Raw genomic sequence first — 18,794 nt, forward strand, 5'->3', positions numbered from 1 at the left:
AACAAGCTGAAGTTGGTAGTGGGAGAGAGTGGTCAAGACGCTAACAATAGCAACGAAGTGGGGAGATGTGAGCCAGCGGTGTGCTGGCTAATGTTTAACAATCTACTCCCTGAGGTGGGAAAAATCCGATTTGTAGCATTTACTGTTTTGTTTTTTTTTTTTTTGTGGTGCAAATACTCCCACCATGGCCAATTCCAAGCTACTAAGGTGAGGCCACTCAATCTGACCGTGCACCGCCAACACCCTGCTGGAGAGCCGTGTTGAGCAGCCCGCCCCAGCAGGACCGCAGGCCCCTGAGTGAAAGGTGCCGGAGCTCAGGCCAAGTCCCCATTTCAACTAGGATTCTCCGGCATAAACTTGTACCTTGGGAACGGGCCCACTGTTTTGTTATCTGTGCGTCCTCAGTTGCCTTTGGCTTATTGATGGAGTTCCCTCGGAAAATGCTAGATATGCGTGCTGTGCTACAGGGAGGAGAGAGGGTTCAGGGGCACTGGGGCAGTGGGGCCCCATGCTCAGGGTCCAGGGGACAGTAGGGTCAGTGTGAAAGGAGAACCCCAAGGGAAAGATGCAAGTCCACAGGGCTCACCCCTGCCACTCTCCCAGCCAAGCCCAGCGGTCAGGGCCAGGCTGTCGATTTTCTCACCCTGATGTAGCTACAGACACACACAGAGACAGACACCGGGAGGAGGAGGGAGGTTGCGGCTTCCTCATGACGGAATGTGGGTACTGACGGAAGGTTCTGGCTCAGCGGTGCTATCACGCCTGCACACTGGAACCATCTGGGGAGTTTGAGAAAATCGTCAAGGCCCAAGCCCACCGTGAGAGATTCTGTTTTATTTTTTTTTTTTAAATTTTTTTTTTTCCAACGTTTATTTATTTTTGGGACAGAGAGAGACAGAGCATGAACGGGGGAGGGGCAGAGAGAGAGGGAGACACAGAATTGGAAACAGGCTCCAGGCTCCGAGCCATCAGCCCAGAGCCTGACGCGGGGCTCGAACTCACGGACCGCGAGATCGTGACCTGGCTGAAGTCGGACGCTTAACCGACTGCGCCACCCAGGCGCCCCGAGAGATTCTGTTTTAACTGGCGTGGAGTGTGGTCTGGACGTGAGGGTTTTTAAAAGCTCCCCAGATGGTGTGAATGGGCAGCTGGCTCGAGCGCTGCTGGACGTACGAATGAGGCTTGACGGGAGAATCCAGTGAAAGCACGCGTACAGCCCTTCCGTCCTGGGATGCTGCCAGCTGTTGTGCTGTGAGGCAGAGCTTTCAGGAGCGGGGCTGACAGCCTACATGGTCTGGGGAATCCTGCCTCATCATCTTAGACCCTACTATGCACCCCAAGGGAGCTTCCTTCCAACCAAAGTTATGTGCTTCCGCTGTAACTCTGTTGTGGCTTTCTATCTCCCTGCAGCAAAAATCTCTCCCTATGCTGAGCACCGTCCTGAACAGCTGAAGTTCTGGAGCAAGACTGCTTGGGTTGGAACCCTGGCTCTCTGCCTAGGCAACATGAGCGTGGCCAAGGCACTTAACTTCCCTATGCCTTGGTTTCCTCCCCTGGGGAGAATAACCGTCTGCCTTATAAGGTTGTCATGAGGATTAGCAAGAGCATATTCAAAAAGTCGTTAGAGAGGATCAGATGTGAAGTTAATGGTCAGTGAGTTATTAGCTAGTGTAACTGACCATGCCACAAGCCCCAGGAGACCGGGGAACATGGCTTGTGCATCCCATCTGTCTCTAGCATAGTGCCTGCCACACAGCAAGCTGTTCAACCAAAAAATGACCACTGGTGAATGAATGAACAGGTCCACTGCCTAAATTCATGCCTCTGCCCCTGCAAGCCTTGTTCCCTGAGCTCTGAGGTTTGGAGCACAGGAGCTACTCTCCAGCACTCTGGACAGGGACAGAAGACTGGCTGGCTGCCTAGCGGAGCGTGCAAGTGTTTTTGTTTTAAACAAACATCAAATAACTCTTTTCTTGCTGTTCGCCTGTGTGCCACGAACAGAATGCCAAGAGCATCTCGGGTAATTGGAGGTTTCAAGTAACCAAGGCTTTACCACCGTGTCTGGCACAGAGAATCCTATTCCATTTGGGCAGAGACCAAGTGTGTGAGAGGTCTTTTGCTCAGAGCTCCACTTGCTCGTTCCCTGTGGGCAGACACGTGAGCAGGGGTTGCAAACAGGAGCTCCCTCCCATCACATCTGGGGGCCATGTCTAACTTGCACTAATTGCTGCTAAAGCCTGTTTACTCCCAGCCTGTCCCACCTCCTGGCTCCACGGGCGGCCAGCACTCCCTGCGCTGTGTGATGATTACCTCCCCAAGCTGTTCGCCAGCTCGAGGGATGCCTGCACCACCGCTCGCTGCCCACGGGCACAGCCTGGTACTGTCACGCTGGACAAGGGCATTCTGGGAGACAGCATGAGTCTGCGGTGGCGCTCAGGCAAGCTGCCACCTTGAGGGCAAGTCATTCTCCTCCATGACCCCTGACAGTGCTTGGAGGGGAGGGGACAGGGTAAGGCTCCGACTGCTCTCAGCTAGCTGTGCTCAAGAGAAGTCCGAACCCAGTGCCCAGGGAGGGGACTGGCTACATTTTCCCCCAGACAGGTTTGGAGCCCTAGATCCAGGCTCAGGAGAAAAGGGTCCTCCCAGACCTGCCAGCCTTAAAGCCTGCACACAGTGGTCACTCCCTCTTCTCAGCTACTACATGCCTGTCTCAAATCCCTTCCTGCCCGGAAGCAAGAGTGGGACCAGAAATGGCACAGCAGCCTGCTTCAGGGTATGTGTGTGTCTGGTAGGGTAGGCGAGGTGGGTTCCTGGGGACCTGGGTAAGTGCCGCAATTCTCAGAATCCTCTGCAAGGACAACTTTGGCAAACCTTTCTTGGCCAGCTGAGCCCTGCCCTGGATGCTGTGGCCCACTAATTAGCCTCTATCCAACCTTTTAGCAATATCCCCTGCCTCCTCTGTCCTGGTCCCTGGGTAAGTGCAGGAGGCCCAGCAGGCTGGAGGGCAAGGAGTAGGGGACGAGGCTGAGCAGGCAGCACGCAGCCAGGACTCCAGGCTGGCTGAATGCCAGGACGAGCAGCTGGTGGGAAGTGACCACGGTGGACCCTGACACCAGCTCCAAAGGGTGGAACCATCCTCCCCACTGTGCAGCAGGGATGAAACAGAGCCATGCAGAGGGGAGGGGACGTGTTCATGCCAATGATGTAAGTGGGGCTTTGGACTTCTGCTATGAAACTCTGAGAGGCCAAAGGAGAGGAGGGACGATGGGAGCACAGTCAGGGTTGAGTGGAGTCCAATTCAGAGGCTCTTTACCTTGGAGGGGGTCCCAGCCCACCAGGAGAGGGGCAGAAGGAGGTGAAGAGGAGTCTGCCCTGACTTCTGCTTTTGTTATCACCATGGGGTGATATCACCCTTCTCTCCGGAGCGAAGACAGGCAGGCAGGCCTGGGGAAACTCTAGGAAGCCTTCCCTGCTTGTGGTTCAAGCTGCGTCTTGGGCCCAGGGGGAGTTCGGAGGGCAGCCGGCACTGACAGATCAAGCACCTGCCCTGGAAAGCTGAGAGCCAAGCCCCCCACTTATGCCGCTGCCTGGTCTGCCCGCAGGCAGGGCCTGGTGTCCAGACGCATTTGCTTTGGCCGAGATTCCCCACTTGCCGCCTCCTCATCGTATTGAGCGCCCGTGGGCCTGCAGGGTGGGCGGCACGCCTGACCTCTCAAAGACCTTGTGGCCTTGGCACAGTCTCTCCCTGGCCTGGCAGTTCCGATCAACCAGGACCGTGGCCTGGCTAAACCCCAAGTGGTACCAGGTGGAAAATGGAGACGCTCACAAGATACAACCTGCTGATTTCACGAGTTACTTTTGCAGCTCTGGGCACAGCCCGCTGACAAAAGCAGCGTGTTACTCATCCCTATTCAGATAAGACCAGCCCCCACCCCCAACAGAGCCTGGCAGCTTCGTGGAGGAGGAGGCCGAGAGGCCAACTTCTCAGCTTTGACCTGTCTCAGGGGCTGACAAGCCCTTCACGTCTACAGGAAGTACGTTTGCTAACCAGCCTCTTGCAAACCACCAGCTAATGAGGCCTTGCGGTGTGCCCTCTCCCAAGGCGAGCTTTCTCTACAGCTCCGGCCCTCTTTTCAGGACTGAGTGAGGCCAGTGGGGGACAGCCATCCCTCTGCAACCTGCCTACTTGTTTACGGGTGCCTACCAGCCACGTGGCATCCGGCACCTGTTTCTTCACACAGCGACCCACCCCCTCCTCTCCCATCAAATGAAGACTGGACAGGCTCTGGAACACCAAAGACACATGGGCGGGGATGACCAAACACCTGGCTTAAAATCCCACCTCCACCACGTCCTTGTGCAGACTACGTCCCCTCTGTGAGCCTCTCTTCTCAGCTGTCAAGTGGTGATAACACCTCCTTTCCAGAGGACAGGCTTGAGCAAATTAAACGAGGTAAATTACAGAGGAGCTGTGCTAAGGCGTGCTAGCTATGAGGTTATGAGAAGTTTGTCTACTTTTGTCTCTTTAGATCAAATAGAGTATTATTTCCACTTCTGCTCTTCCAGGGTTTTCCCTGCTTAAAGAACATTTTCGGTGGGTGGGGGGCAGGGGCGCCTGGGTGGCTCAGCTGGTTAAGTGTCCGACTTTGGCTCTGGTCATGATCTCATGGTTTGTGGGTTCAAGCCCCGCGTTGGGTTCTGTGTTGACAGCTCAGAGCCTGGAGCCTGCTTCAGTTTCTGTGTCTCCCCCTCTCTCTATCCCTCCCTGGCTCGTGCTCTCTCTTTTTCTCTCTCAAAACTAAATAAACGTTAAAAAATAAAAAAGATAAAAACATTTTCTGGGGGCACCTGGGTGGCTCAGTCGATTGAGTGTCAGACTCTGGGTTTTAGTTCAGGTCAAGTGTCAGGCTCTGTGCTGATAGCACGGAGCCTGCTTGGGATTTTGTCTCCCTCTCTCTGTCCCTCCCCTGCTCATTCTCTCTCTCCCAAAATAAATAAATACACTTAAAAAAAAATTTTTTTTTTCTGGGTTCTAGGGGAAGAACTAGTGAGACTTCCCTCTCTTCCCACTAGAGGGACAGGGGGCTGTGCGGTAGAGAAGGACCAGTCCCACTGGGTCCCCTCCTCCAGGAAGTCCTCCTATGCCCACCTCCACGCCCACCACTCCCTCAGCGCTTCCACCCCACCCCCACACAGCAACCGGAGCCTGCAGAACCTCTCACAGCTGGGCAGCCTGCTAGAGCCCCCCAAGTGAAACAAAGTTGTGTTCCCTCTGCCCCTGTGACATTGACCAGTTTATTCTGTGCAACAGGGTGAGGCTGGAACAGCTGTGTGAACATCAAGGGAGGGCGATCCTGAGGTCTTGGCGGGCATCTGTGCCCCCAGCCTAGGAGGACAGCAGAGGCTGCGTTCTGGAGGACTTCTCTTGATGAAGGCCAGAGTGCAGCTGTGGCTCTCTGGAAGGATCTGTCTGCCCTGCCTGTCAGAGAAGGGGGAGGATGCTATGATACAGGGCCCAGGACCCCTGTGACACACAGGGCCACAGCAGGGGTGCTGGTGACCCCTTAGGCCAGGCGTGCTCCCTCCAAATCCCCACGGCGCCCCCACTCCCATCCTTGTACTGCAGGACGAGCGTCCTGTACTTGTGGAAACCTTACGTCTGAGGGCTGGCGCATGGCCCGGATAAACTACAACAAGAGACTGAAGTCCAGAGGTGGGGGGCAGGGGCACAGATTCTCAGTGAACACGCTGCTGCCCCGGCCTAGGTCACTTGTTAGAAATGGAGACCCCTGGCCCGTCCACAGAAACTGTGATTCAGTAGGTCTGACAGCGGACCCGGCAGCCTTCCTCTTTCGCCAACACTCCAGGGGGGTTCGGATGTGGGGTCTGTGGCGTGCGCCCTGTGGGATTCTGTGAGGCTTGGAGAGCCAAGCCTTGGAGTGCCTGGGGGGACTGGGGGGCCCAACAGCACAGACAGCGGCCCTGAGATGGCACCTGGGGCTTTCGGGAACGGCCCTGGACCAGCCTGCGTTGTGCACAGAAACCACTTGGGGACCTTGCTCAGGTGCAGATTCTGACCCCGGAGGAGCGAGGTGGAGCCCGAGGGTCTGCGCTTCTAACGAGCTCCCAGGTGATGCCCCCGCTGCGGGTCAGTAGATGACATTTTGCGAAGCCGGAGCCTTGAGCAGGGGTTCTTGAACTTCAGCACACATCCCTATCGCCTGTGGGTGGGGGCCGGTGAACACAAATTACCCCCTCCTCTCCCCATTTCTGATTGAGGGGGTCTGGGGCTGGAGGCTGTGCATTTCTAACAGGTTCTCGGGTGCTGCCCAGAGACCCCACTCTGAGAACTACTGGCTTCGATGGTAAGAAGTGAAACAGCCTGAGGGGAGGATGAAGCAGATGAGGCCCAAAGCTGCTCTGCATGATACAGACACTTGGCTTTTGCCTCCATAGTGCTACTGCCCTGTTAAATTCTTAGCAGGAGCTTGTCTTCCTCTGATCTCCGGCTCTCTCTGGAACGCTGGGAAAAACCCCAGTGAACTGAGGGTTATGGAAAATTGATTCCAGCTTAACTGAAAAAGCCCCCTGCTTAGTAAATTGAAGTCTCCTAACTACTTGATTTTGTCCGCACCCCCACATGTTCCAGGAGTACGACCAACTGCCGTGCGGGAGCAGGTTCTCCTGTGGCCTTTTTGTGGTTCCTGCCTCCCCCTTCGAGTCATGGGTGGCAGCTGCCAGGGTGAGGGAGCTGGTTCCCGGGGTTTCACAGGAGGAGTGATCCGGCCCATCCTCATGTCACCGCCCACGGTGACTAAGCGTCTCCACCTCCTCTGAAACCCTCCCCGGCCTCTCCTGGGAGCCCCACCTTCCAAGGACACGTGGCAGGCCACCCTCTGCCCGGATCCTCCCCCTGGCACACCCGGCATCCTGACCGTGACTTCTCTCTGGTGTGGTGGTTTACCACCTGCCTGCACTCACACCTCCCTCACGGCCTGTAAGCGGCCTGAGGTCAGGGCCTGCACCTCATTCATCTTGGCAGCTTTTATTTCTTCTCCAGAGACCACTTTCCCCCAGGGAGTCTTGTCTATAAAAACTTAGAAGTACCCATCCGCCACTTTCTGGTTTGGAAAATAGAGGGGCCATCCCGTATCCCAGAAACCTGTTAACTCGCTGCTGTCTGAATAAACACTCTGAGCTACAAATCCTCTTCTTCCTCTCGGGAGCACCTAGAGAAAACAACTATGTCCTGGTAGGCTTGTCTCCGGGACCCAGGCAGCCACCCCTTGGACGGGGGCATCTGCTGCTGTGTGTGTGCCTGGCGGCCAGCGGGGCGGGTCGAGGCCCCTTGATCTGCATGACCTCACGTTCACCTGAACCTGGCCCAGACCTGCAGCCTCGGGGTGGGGGGTGGCCAGGCAGAGAAAATGATAAGACATGAGGAGGGACTTTCAGACTGAGCGTGCAGGCCACTAGGGTGGTGAGGGGGGATGGGTGGGGATAAACAGGTGGCCCTGAACCCGTCATCTACCTGACTCCGTACTTGGGTGGTGAGCTCGTCTCCTCAGCCAAGCCTCCCTGCCTGTTCTCACTCCAGCCCCACTAGTGAGCAGGAGGATGCAGACGGTGGTGACCGTGATGGACAGAGACATGGGTGGAGAAGAGCGAAGGGAGGGTTGTATCGTGTGGCTGGCGGTGTGAGCTGCGGGGGACAAGTAGCTAGGCTGGCTGAAGACAGAGCCCAGATCTCTGCAGGACAACTCAAGGGAGTGGCTTCCGGCATTTCCTCATCACGACCCACGGTGAGAAATACATTTTTACATCACAACCCAGTACACGTGTCTGTGTGTGTACGTGAAACTGAAATAGAAGTCACAAAGCAGCATTACTGTGCTACAGGTGACGCGCCCCATCACGCTCTGGCCTCAACCTTCGGATCTGATCTGGCTTCGGGGCTCGTTAGTGGGTCACAGCCGGCAACTCGAAACAATCTGCCCTGCCGTGCCTCGGGAATTCCAGAGGGCCTTTGGGGCTTAGGAATTCCTGCCTAGTTCAGTGCTCTCCACCACCCGAGCACCTGCTGAATGGCAGACACGTTGCTCGATGCTGGGTGGGGATGGGGAGCAGGGCAGCTCCGAGAGGAGGGTATGGAGACATCATACACACAGACCAGATGACTCTCAGTACAGGGGGCGGCAACGGGGCCACCAATGCTACCCAGATACACGACCCGAGCGCACTCAGCTCCGGCTGGGCACCAAGGAGCGGCACCGTGACCTGCTGGCAGCTGGCATCAGAAAGCAGACACGAGTGTCCCTGTCCTTCCTAGCCCATCCCTTCCCCCTCTGCGAACTGCAGCCCTCTCTCCTCTCCCCCCGGTTCTGGCCCAGAGTGGAGGAATATCGGGCAGCGGCGTTATCCAGAAAGCAGGAGATGAAAGGAGTCGACCTCAACCCCTCCCAGGGTGCCGCAAGCCTCCAGGTCTTCCAAGGGCCAGGCTGGAGGTATCCTCAGGGGCAGCCCCTTCACACCGAGTCTCCTTGTGCTGCACTGGGGGCTTGCTTCAGAGCTGCCTGCTCTCTGCTTGCCGAACTAAAGCCTAAAGGCAACTCACGCATCTCAAATTTATTTCTCAGGGAAAAACAGTTTCTAACACCCTCTGTGGGCCCCGAAGGGGAAAAATATGTCACTCTTAAGGCATCCTAAGCTCCTACTACAATTATCCCAATGAGATCCTGCAGACGAGCTACAGCTGGCAAAAAGTACAAAGCTATTTCCGTAATGAAGGACAGTGTAGCCCTCACCTTCCTCACTGATTAAAGCCCTCCTCCATCCCGCCGGGCTCTGAAGACTGTGGCCTGGCCCTCCCGCTGTTTTGGGGAGTTAGAAGCAATCTAAGTAACTAGGATAGATCAGAGAGAGAAAAAGGAAGCGAGGAGACTCCAGCAAGGGAACAGCAGTTGCCTCCATGTGCCCCTTCTCTCCATCTGGGGGGCATGTGGGAGAACCCCCGAGGCCTCCCGCAGTGGAGCAGGCCATGGCCCAGTCGAGCACCTCTGGGAGCTGTTGCACACTTGGGGGAAAGCAGGGGCCTCTGCCGAACAGGGGCAGTCCCCAGCATGTCCATATTCCCCGGGCCTAGACCCAGGCTGGGCAGCAGGATGCTCTGTACAGGTGGAACTGGCTGGGAAACAGCCCAGGGGTTGATGTCTCTTTCCCTTGGCCAGATATACCACATACCCCTGGCCATGAAGGCTAGGGGAAATCTCTTAGACCTGCGTTTCTACATCTATCAAATAGGCCTTGAGCCTGTGCATGAGCATTCTTGGAAAACTGTAAGGAGCTCCCACATGTAGTTATTACTGTCACCTTACAAACAGGAAGAGATATCTATACAGGAGAATGAGTCAAAACAGCCGATCTTTGTTTCGGGAACAGTCGCTGCTGAGGGATCTGGGTGGCCTGTGGGAGGGGAAGGAGTGGGGGATCTGTACCACCCTGGACTGCTCACTTCGTACTACAGCCAGACAGAGGCCACTACAGCCAGACAGAGGCCCCCACACCCTGCTCCCCTGATGAGGGCAAAGCTACCTTCTGGAGTGGGGGTGGAGGGAGAACCTCCGTTTAAAAGCTGGGAAGAAGCTGAGGCACAGAGAGGTGATGGGAGTCTTCCAAGGCTGCGGACAGGAAGGGGGGAAGCCAATGGCCAGGACCTGTCCTGGCCTGCCTGCCTGCAGTTCTGGTCTCCGCATCAGCTCATAGGAGCCCCTCTTTGGTAACCGCTCCATTCAGTAAGTGGCAGAAGGAAACAGAGGCATTAGGAATGGCCTCGAAGAACAGGAGGCAGGGGAGGAAAGGCCCAGTGAGGAGAGCCTGCTGAGAAGGAAGGGCTTAGGGCGAGACCACAGTCAGTCACGCCAGCGCAGGAGGGAGAGCACTTCTGGGCACGTACCTTCCACCTAAAGACAGCACAAGGGCTTAAGGGACTGGGGAGCCACCTCGGGGCCAAAGGCACTCAGGGATCCTGGTCTTGGGAGGGAAAAGTCCAAACCAGAGCGCATCGCCAGGGCTTTCCCAGGGACCAGACAAGGAACCCCATCCTAGACACGGAGCCAAGTCTTGTATACTCGGCCTGGCACTTCTGGAGTCTCACTATGCAACCTGATGGGCTCTCACGACTTCTCTGAGCCTCAGTTTACTCATCTGTAAAAGAACGGATTCCAAACCTCAGAGGTTACCTGGTCCTGACCCCCCGCCCCGGCCAGGGTCCTGCAGGCAGCATCCCCGACAGAGGGGATACTCAGCACGTGCGGGAGGCAGGCGCTCTCCATCCAGCTCCAAACCACTAGAAAGCTCTTGCTTTTAGTCAAATGGCATAATGGCTGTGAAAGCAATTACAAAAGTAAAAGCAGAACCAGAGGGGGTTATTACTGACACTGTCAACATCAGACGTGACGTGAGAGGGCCCGAGAAACGGGGCTGAAGAGGGGCTTCTGAGGGAGCCAAGGCAGCCAGACGAGGGAGCCGAGGAGGAGGGCAGAGGGGCCCTGGTGAGCAGCTGGAGAGGATGCCCGGGGGAGCTGCCCACAAGGAGGAAAGGACCACCCGCTGGGCCTGCCGGGTGCAGAAGGCACTCTGAACCCAGGGCGGAGACCCTCGGGTTCCCTGGGGGGAGTGTAAGCGTGCAACGTTAGGCACAGAGGCCCTGCTCTGAACACATTTGCCTGGCGGCCCCTGCTCACTACCAGTGAAGAGCTCACTGTGGAGTCCAGGGAGGGAGATGGGGAACTCAGGTGGAAGGAGATGTATATAAGGTTCAAGCCGGAGGGCCTGGGAGGCAGCCCAGACCAGCAGACGGAGATGCGAGAGAGAGCTCGGAGACCGGGGTGGCCGGCTGGTTCAGGGCAGGCTGTGAGGAAGCCCAGGCCTTCTACCTGCCAGGTGTGCAACCCGGCCCCAGCAGGTGGCAGGGCCTCAAAATGGTTCCCTTCCCGGGCTCAGTGCCCCGGGCTCAGGTGTCTCAGACTGGAAGGCTCACCCTGGCCTTTATGTCTGTGCAAGTCTGACCCCGGAGCCCCATGTCTGTGCCCCGTGACCCCGCGAGCCCCTGAGGAAAGGGAGGGCAGAGGGAGGAACTGCAGACAGCGGGAGGCGCGGGGCCCCCACGGCCGGGGCCGCTCACCCACGATGTTGTTCTCCTCCAGGTTGATGGTCTCTAGAGCTGGCAGGGTAGTGAGCTGCTCGGGGAAGTCACGGAACTGGTTCCGGGAGAGGTCGATGGCCTTGAGGTGCTGCAGGGTACTGACCTCGTTGGGGAGCCGGTGCAGGAAGTTCCCTTCCAGGTGGAGCTCTGCCATGTGAGGAAGGAAGAGAAGGACGGGTGAATGGGGGCAGATGACAGGGACAGCGGCACCTGGGCCAGGAAGGAAGAGAGGCAACCCCAGCCATGGAGGCAGACCCCTCAAGGGGCTTCCCCATGTGTGCACAGGAGGAGGGCCCACCCCACCATGCCGGCTGGGCTCCCCGCTTTGGGCTCTAGAATGGAAGGCTCTCCCAACCAAAGCGTGGCTTAGACAAAGCGTCAGGACGGGCTGTCTCCTCGCTTCCTCAGACAAGGCCTCAACTCTGGGCGTCGAGAGGACAGGTCCCCGGACTCCCCACACCCACAGCCCAGCTGAGGGACACCACTTTCTACCACCCTCCCTGCTCAACGAGCAGCCAGGGGCAGCCAAGGTCTTTCTATGTCACGTGACCCCACTGCCCTATTCAGCCCCAACTGGCCAGATGAGCGTGGGTTCCCACCCGACAGCGGCTGCTCCGAGAGCCAGCCAGTGACCCATGCAGGAACCCGGGAAGAAGGCGAGCTGGGCCTATGGGAGTCCCTCCCTTGGGGATCTGGCCAGGGCTGGCCATGGTAGAAGCCGAAGCTGAAATGTGTTCTACAGAGAGAAGCCTTGGGAGGTCCTGGGGGGCCCTGGGCAAGGACAGGCATGAGGGGCAGAAACCAAGCGTCAACGGGGAGGTAGCATAACGCAGGGCTTAAGAGTGGGGGGGATCGGAGGTCCCCACTGCCTGGTTCAAACCTTGCCTGAGAGTTGTTCACTCAGTTATCTAACCACATTAGGTCTCAGTTTGCTCATGTGCAGGAAGGGACTAATAATAGTAAGTGCCTCACAGGGTTGTTGGAGGGTTGAATCCGGGAGCATGGGTCAAGTACCTGGCATGGTGGCCAGGACAAAGTTCGCATTCACATGCCCTGCTATTACCATCACAGCACAGCGCTGTGTGAAGACCAGGCATACGCCAGCACATGGCTGGCACGTGTAGGTGCTCAATTAACATTAGGGAAGGACCTAAGGGAGCAGCGGAAGCCGGCTGGCGGCTGGAGTGTGGGGGAGACAGAGAAGCAGAACTGCCGTGAGCCCAAGATAAAGAGGCTGGGCCAGCGGAGGCCTTGGTTTCCGGGGCTTTCCCAGCCCCTGTCCACACGTGACCTTGAGTGAGCCCCTCCTCTGCTACATGACTCAGGTGAACCCTGTCATCTTGTCTCACCTAGAGGAAACCGATGCCCAGAAATGCCAAGTGACCTGAGGAATGACCTCAGCTCTTCTTCCCAGGGCCAGCTTCGTGGGTCTGTGACCAGTGCAATCACATGGGGTCCTAGGTTCAGGAGGGTCCCACACTGGAGATCGAACTACCTTCAAAGTCCTAATAAATTTATCCTGGAATCTGTGTCTTACAAAGAGCCAGAGTCATGGGGTGTCAGGTCATGCCTGGTCCTCTCAGCAGCCTGCTCTCCTGCCTCCGATGCCCCAAGGCAGGCTGGTCATCCCCTCTTCACCCCTGCTCTGCAACTGTGTGAGCTCTCTGTCCCCGGCAGGGGTCTGGGCACAAGGAACATCAGCCGGGCACGTGTGCCCACGGCATCTCGGCTGGAGCACGGTGCCAGCTGTCCCCCACACTCCCTGCCCCCTGGCTGGCATCACCGAAGTCTGTCCAGTGGGTGGCGGCTGGAGGATGAGTTTAGGCAGGAGGGAGCCTCTCACCCACCCTGACCCAGGTTCGAACACATCCTGAGGCTGAGGTTTAAAGATCCTTGAGGGGCGCCTGGGTGGCGCAGTCGGTTAAGCGTCCGACTTCAGCCAGGTCACGATCTCGCGGTCCGGGAGTTCGAGCCCCGCGTCGGGCTCTGGGCTGATGATGGCTCAGAGCCTGGAGCCTGTTTCCGATTCTGTGTCTCCCTCTCTCTCTGCCCCTCCCCTGTTCATGCTCTGTCTCTCTCTGTCCCAAAAATAAATAAACGTTGGGAAAAAAAAAAAATTAAAAAAAAAAAAAAGATCCTTGAGCTGCCTGGCTGCAGCTCCCAGCATCCTGTCCCTGGCCAGGACAAAGCGTGGAGGTCCAGCGTGCTGTGGGGGCTGTCAGGCCTGAAGGTTCATGTGCACGTGCCCTGCATCATGGGGGCAGGGACACCCTAGACGCTGACGAGAGGCTGCACTTCCTGCCTTCCTCCTGACAACCTTCCTGAGTCTGGCTTGAATGCGTCCTCCTGGCCCACAAAAGGCCCCCTCTAGAAACGAGTCACAAAATATGAATTGTGTAATCTTACTACATACAAGTTAAATGCTCTGATACGCACATCTAAAACTCGCCTTGTACTGCATAAAGATGAATGGTAAGGGGCGCCTGCGTGGCTCAGTCGGTTAAGCGACCGACTTTGGCTCAGGTCATGATCTCACGGCTGGGGAGTTCAAGCCCTGCGTCGGGCTCTGCGCTGACAGCTCAGAGCCTGCAGCCTGCTTCGGATTCTGTGTCTCCGTCTCTCTCTGGCCCTGCCCAGCTCGTGCTCTGTCTCGGTCTCTCTCTCTCTCAAAAATAAATGAACATAAATAAAAAGATGGTTAAAATCCACGCTAATAATTTAGAGTTTTTGACTGCTCTTTAATTAGAAGGACATTAAATAGCAAATAACAAGTACCACGACACCCTGAGAGAGACCTCGGAAAAAAGAAAAAGCTTATGTTCCTTTAATGGTTCCTTTAATGGCACTGCTTTCTGAACGAGGATCCTGTATTTTCATTTTGCACTGGGCCCCACCGGGCTGGCCCTGCTCCTCCCTCCATGCTCCACGCTCCTCCCTCTGACCCTCCAGGCTGGAGCCCTGAGCTGTGGGGGATGAGCCGCCCTCAGGTGCCAACGCCTCCTCCCAAGGTTTGGCAGTGAGAGCAGAGCCCGGGCCCATGGGCTCTCTGCACCCATGCCACCCGCAGGCCCCTGCTCTGCCACGCTGGGCCTCAGGGTGGCAAGAACTGTATCTGGTTCATCTTGTTCCCTACATCCAGCCCTCTGAGGGGCACCCTGTGGTCGCTCAGAAAATACCTGATGCACAATGACTCTTCCCACCCCTCACCCAGGGAGCAAACAGATAATGCAGGGGGCCTGGCTGGCCTGCCTCTCATTTTCCCACCTTCAGAGAACCACTGCTTGCCTCCCACAAACTCAGCACCCCCCTAGCGGCCAGGCTGTTAGACAGCCACACCTTAAACCAGAAAATGTCCCTATTCAGATCACCGTTATAAGGCCGCTGTGTTGGAAGAGAGGCGGGAAAGCGTCCAGTCCAGTGCTTCCCGGGCTTGCCTCTGCCGGCCACGTCGAGCATGCTGCTTTGCACTTGTAGTCTTCTCTTTCCAGAATGTTCTTGACCAGTATATTCGCAGTGCTTGTGCACCATTTCATGGGTGTCCTTGCTCAAATGTCACCCTGTCTAAAGCAGGGTCCTCTCCCCCTGCAGTGTTTACCTCCACAGCAACCATCATCACCTAACTCTGCTGACCTATTTGTACACTGGCCACCTGTCCACAAGAATGGGAGCCGCACGACAGCAGGGCTTTGCTCTGCCGTAGAGAAGTGTCCACAGCGCGGCGCCCGGTACATGCTGAGTACTCAGTATCTGACCAGTGCACGAATGAATAAATAAACAAATCTGAGTATCAGCCTCACAATTCTGCCAAACTTCCGTTCGGCTTATACATTGTTTTTTCTCAAACTGAGTTGTTCTTTGTTATTACATAAAAATGGGAAGAAAAACTTATTACTTTCCAGAAGAACAGTGTTATTCACTTCTCCCTGGAGGCTGTTGTCAAATGAGGGATCTGGGCCCCAGGCGCACTTACACCGGCGGAGGGGTGTGTGGGGAGAGCATCCCAGGCAGGGGGGGGGTGGCTGCCTCATGAAGTGTCTCCGAAGCCACCTGCCTGCAACGGACATTTGTACTCAGACGAGAACTGGCCCGGTTTTCCCGGCTGTTCAGTTCCTGTTGGGTGTGTTTCCCTAAGCCCCCCTTTTCTAAGAACGTGCCTGCCACACTCTGGGCAGTCTGGCTGCCAGCGCACCCCCATATCCCCCACTCACAGTCCAAGTGCGGGTGGGGCCTGCAGTGGGCCACTCAGGGAGCCGGTCTGGCCTCCACGGGGCCGCTGCTGGCAACGAAGAGGGCAGTTTTGAGGGCAGTGCTCCATTTGCCGAGCTCGCTGGCAGGTGCCAGTCGGTGTTATGCACGGGGAGGTGGCCGACGTTCTCAACTGTCCCCAGGTTTGTTTCATTGCCATGGCAGGGAATGCCAACTCTGGGAAGGCTTCCTCACACCCGGGCACTGGACCCTGCCTTGCTGGAACCGCCGCATTCCTCCGGCAGACCTCACTGCCTGGGCCACACCGGTGAGATCGGGGTACAGCCCCGCCCCCTCCCGTAGCGAAGTGGCCATACGGCACGGGGGTGTGACAAAGCCAGGCTCTGGGGCCTGGTGTTTGTGGGTTCGGAGTTGGACTCTGCCCCTTCCAGACTATGTGACCTTGGGCAAATTGTTTATCTATCTCTGCCTCAGTCTCTTCGTCTGTAGGATGAGGACAGTACCAGACTCTGCTACAGGGCTGCTGTGAATTTAGTGACTGAAGGCACGAAAAAGGCTTTGAACAGTGCTAGGCACACAGCAAGTGCTATGTAAGTATGTGAGACAGACGGGTAGGCAGACAGCTAGGCACACCATGCCGGGTACCTGGTGAATGCAGTAATCCAATCAGTAATGAGTTGCCTGCTAAGCTCGTATTCCTAACTGCCCAAACGTGGGCTTGGAAGAGAAGAGAACGCTCTTCGCCTGAAGCTATAGTGAACACAAGACCATCCTCTCCTGCTTCAGGCAGCCTCTCGGGGTCCCCAGGCCTCTGGGGAGCAGGTGTCTGGAGCACTGACCAGTGGGGAGCTGACAAGTACAGTCCCAGCATCACAGCCGCACAGCACACGAGCCTTCAGGGGACCCACCACCTGCTGGCCCTGTCCCTTTACACCCCAGGGCCAGACCCCACAGCGGCGGGGGGAAGGGGGGGCAACCAGGACAACTGCTGCGGCGGATGGGCAAGAGAATCTTCCCTTTCTTGGCTTTGTAATCCTGAGTCTTTGACATGTTCAGAACTGATATTTAAAAAAAGCCTTTTATCAAACCCTGTGGGGCGTGAGTCTAACGACAGCCCCAAGATGGCTGGGTACCGTGGGAAGCATCCACCGCTACAGACAGCTTCCGAGAGCCTTGCAGGAGCCTGCCTCCCTGTGCAGCCTGCACAGTCAGGGCCCGTGGGTGGGGTGCTCCCTGGGGGTCTCAGCGGCCTCACCTGGCACCCCACCCCCACAGCCTGCTCCCACTGCAGGGACCCCGAGGGAGCATCCCTGACTAGCAGAAGCCTCACCTGCCGGCTGTCTCTGCTGCTCAGCATGAAAACACCCTGCCATCAGTCAATCGGGTATGGTAGAGACGGGCCATCTAGTCTGGGAAGGTGAGCTGCATGAAGGCTCCGCCCAGTGCCCCGAACACAAAAACTGAGGGGTACGGCCAGTCTAGGAAGCCCTCAGCCGTCGTTCACCCCTTTTCAAGGTAGCAACGTGGACATCACTACTGAGGCTAGTTTAGGGGCCATACCATCCTTGAACGGAGGTATCCAGAATGACCAGAGGGGCTTTCTTTCCTGCACCTCAGACAGGTTTGCTTTGTGGGCTGGTGGGTACCTGCTGCTTACGTCCAGGTTTGAGGAGATCATGCTGAGGATGGCAAGTAGGTATGTGTGTGGCCCGGCTCCAGTGTCTCATCGATACAGCCCAGGCCGAAGAGGCAATGCTCCTCTGCGGTGGGTAACCAGGTACTGCTGGGCCAGGGAGAGAAGGAAGGGGCCAGAGGAACCCAGCAAACGGGGAAGCAGGCAGAGCCGGCTGAGGTGCAAGAACCCCAGGCAGGCAGGCGGGCGGTGTTGGCGTGGTCCACCAAAGAGGACACGGAAGGTGTTAGAACAAGCGTTAAAGTTGAACTCCAAGGAAAAAGACAAGTGAGTTACCAAACCAGGACCCAAGGCCGGGCCAGAGGCCCCTCGAGGGCCAGGACCCGTGAGGTGCATCCTCGTATCCTGTGTGCCCAGCACGAGGCCTGACACAGAGAGGGCACTCGGGAAAGACTTGACAAGAAACAAAGGAACTGCCGTAGGCTGATTAGGCCAAAACTCCTCAAATGCTTCCCGCTGCTCCCAACCTAGCACAGGGCTAACCCCGCAGCACGGTGTGCATGAATGTGAGCAGTCAGGTGTAATTTGACAGGAGTGAGTGTTGCCCTTTTCCAGAACAACCAAACGGAGGCAAAACGGAAAGTTACGAGGGTCAAAGAGCTTAGGAAGAAGAGCCCTCCGTTCAGAGTGGTTCTTGAGCAAACCTTTCCGGAGGCAGGAATGCCTTGTTGGGCTTGTACTTTTTAACTAACCATGCTGGGTGACGAAGCAGTCCTGGCCTTCTGATACCTGGGGCATCAAAATGTAGGGACTTGACATTTTGTAAAGCTTGGACGAATGAGCCTTTCATGGATCTGTCACGGTCTGAGCCTCTCCCATCTGAGCCATCATTCTCTCCATTCAACACTGCTTATAAAGTCTTCTGCCTACCCTTTTGGAGGCAGCTCCAAACCATGATGTTTTTGGAGCTAGATCCAGTATCAGATTTTAGCTGCCCCACTTACTAGCTGTGTGATGGTGGGCCTATCACCAAACCTCTCTGAGTCGCTTCATCTCGAAAAAAATGAGATGATAAAACTTAACCTCTGTGTTGCCAGGAACACTGAAGGAGGGGATATGTGTATAGCACTTGGCATGTGGTGGGTGTTCAATAAACACTAACTCTGTCCTTTCCTAAGGTGAAGGAAAGAGAAAGGACATAAATCATTTTATAGAAGCGTGGCGGCCTGCCCACGGTGCCTGGGAACTGGAGCAAGCAGAGGTTTGATTAGGGGCAGGTCTTTGCATCTACTGGACCTGGAAGTTCTGTTCAGCAGTTCTGGGCTCCACCTCTGGCAGAGGGGGTTCCTGTCCTGCTCCTCCCCCAGCCCTAAGAGGAGTGGCTGTGATCTCACAAAAGCCTCTGGGTGATGTTCACACTAACAGCACGCAAGGGAAGGGGGTAGGCAGAGCTCTTGACTCACAGCTGGAGCAAGATAAAGAGGTGCAGAGAAAAGCTACTGAATAGCAAGAAAGAGACCCGGCGGGACGCACTGAGCAGTGGTGAAAATGACATCAGTCCGATGAAAAGCTTCCCCCACCTGGTGGTGGAGAAGCCCCGGGCTGATGCTGGTACGTCTCCCCAGCAGAGTGGCTCGCGTTGCTCTTCCGTCCTGAAGCTTCACACGGAAGTGTCTTCAGCCTTCCTCAGATTCCGCTGCCCTGCGGCCCCACCTAGCCTTGCCCCAACCTTGGTGTCTGGATGCCCCCCAC

The 18,794-nt window shown here is 56.5% G+C and overlaps 1 protein-coding gene across 7 annotated transcripts in view; it reads right to left on the reverse strand.

Moving 5' to 3' along the window:
• The window catches only part of LRRC20 (leucine rich repeat containing 20), a 117,808-nt gene that overhangs the window by 19,911 nt on the left and 79,103 nt on the right, over nucleotides 1–18,794 (reverse strand). For all 7 annotated transcript variants that reach the window (XR_007145271.1, XM_047824852.1, XM_047824853.1 and 4 more), the window contains one exon: nucleotides 11,183–11,350. Coding sequence is in view for 6 of the 7 variants with exons in the window: in XM_047824852.1 (XP_047680808.1) it covers nucleotides 11,183–11,350 (168 nt within the window). In the remaining variant the exon portion in view is untranslated. The remainder of the gene's footprint in view (nucleotides 1–11,182; nucleotides 11,351–18,794) is intronic.

The sequence above is a fragment of the Prionailurus viverrinus genome, chromosome D2 (genome assembly GCF_022837055.1).
Source record: "Prionailurus viverrinus isolate Anna chromosome D2, UM_Priviv_1.0, whole genome shotgun sequence".
Lineage (NCBI taxonomy): Eukaryota > Metazoa > Chordata > Mammalia > Carnivora > Felidae > Prionailurus > Prionailurus viverrinus.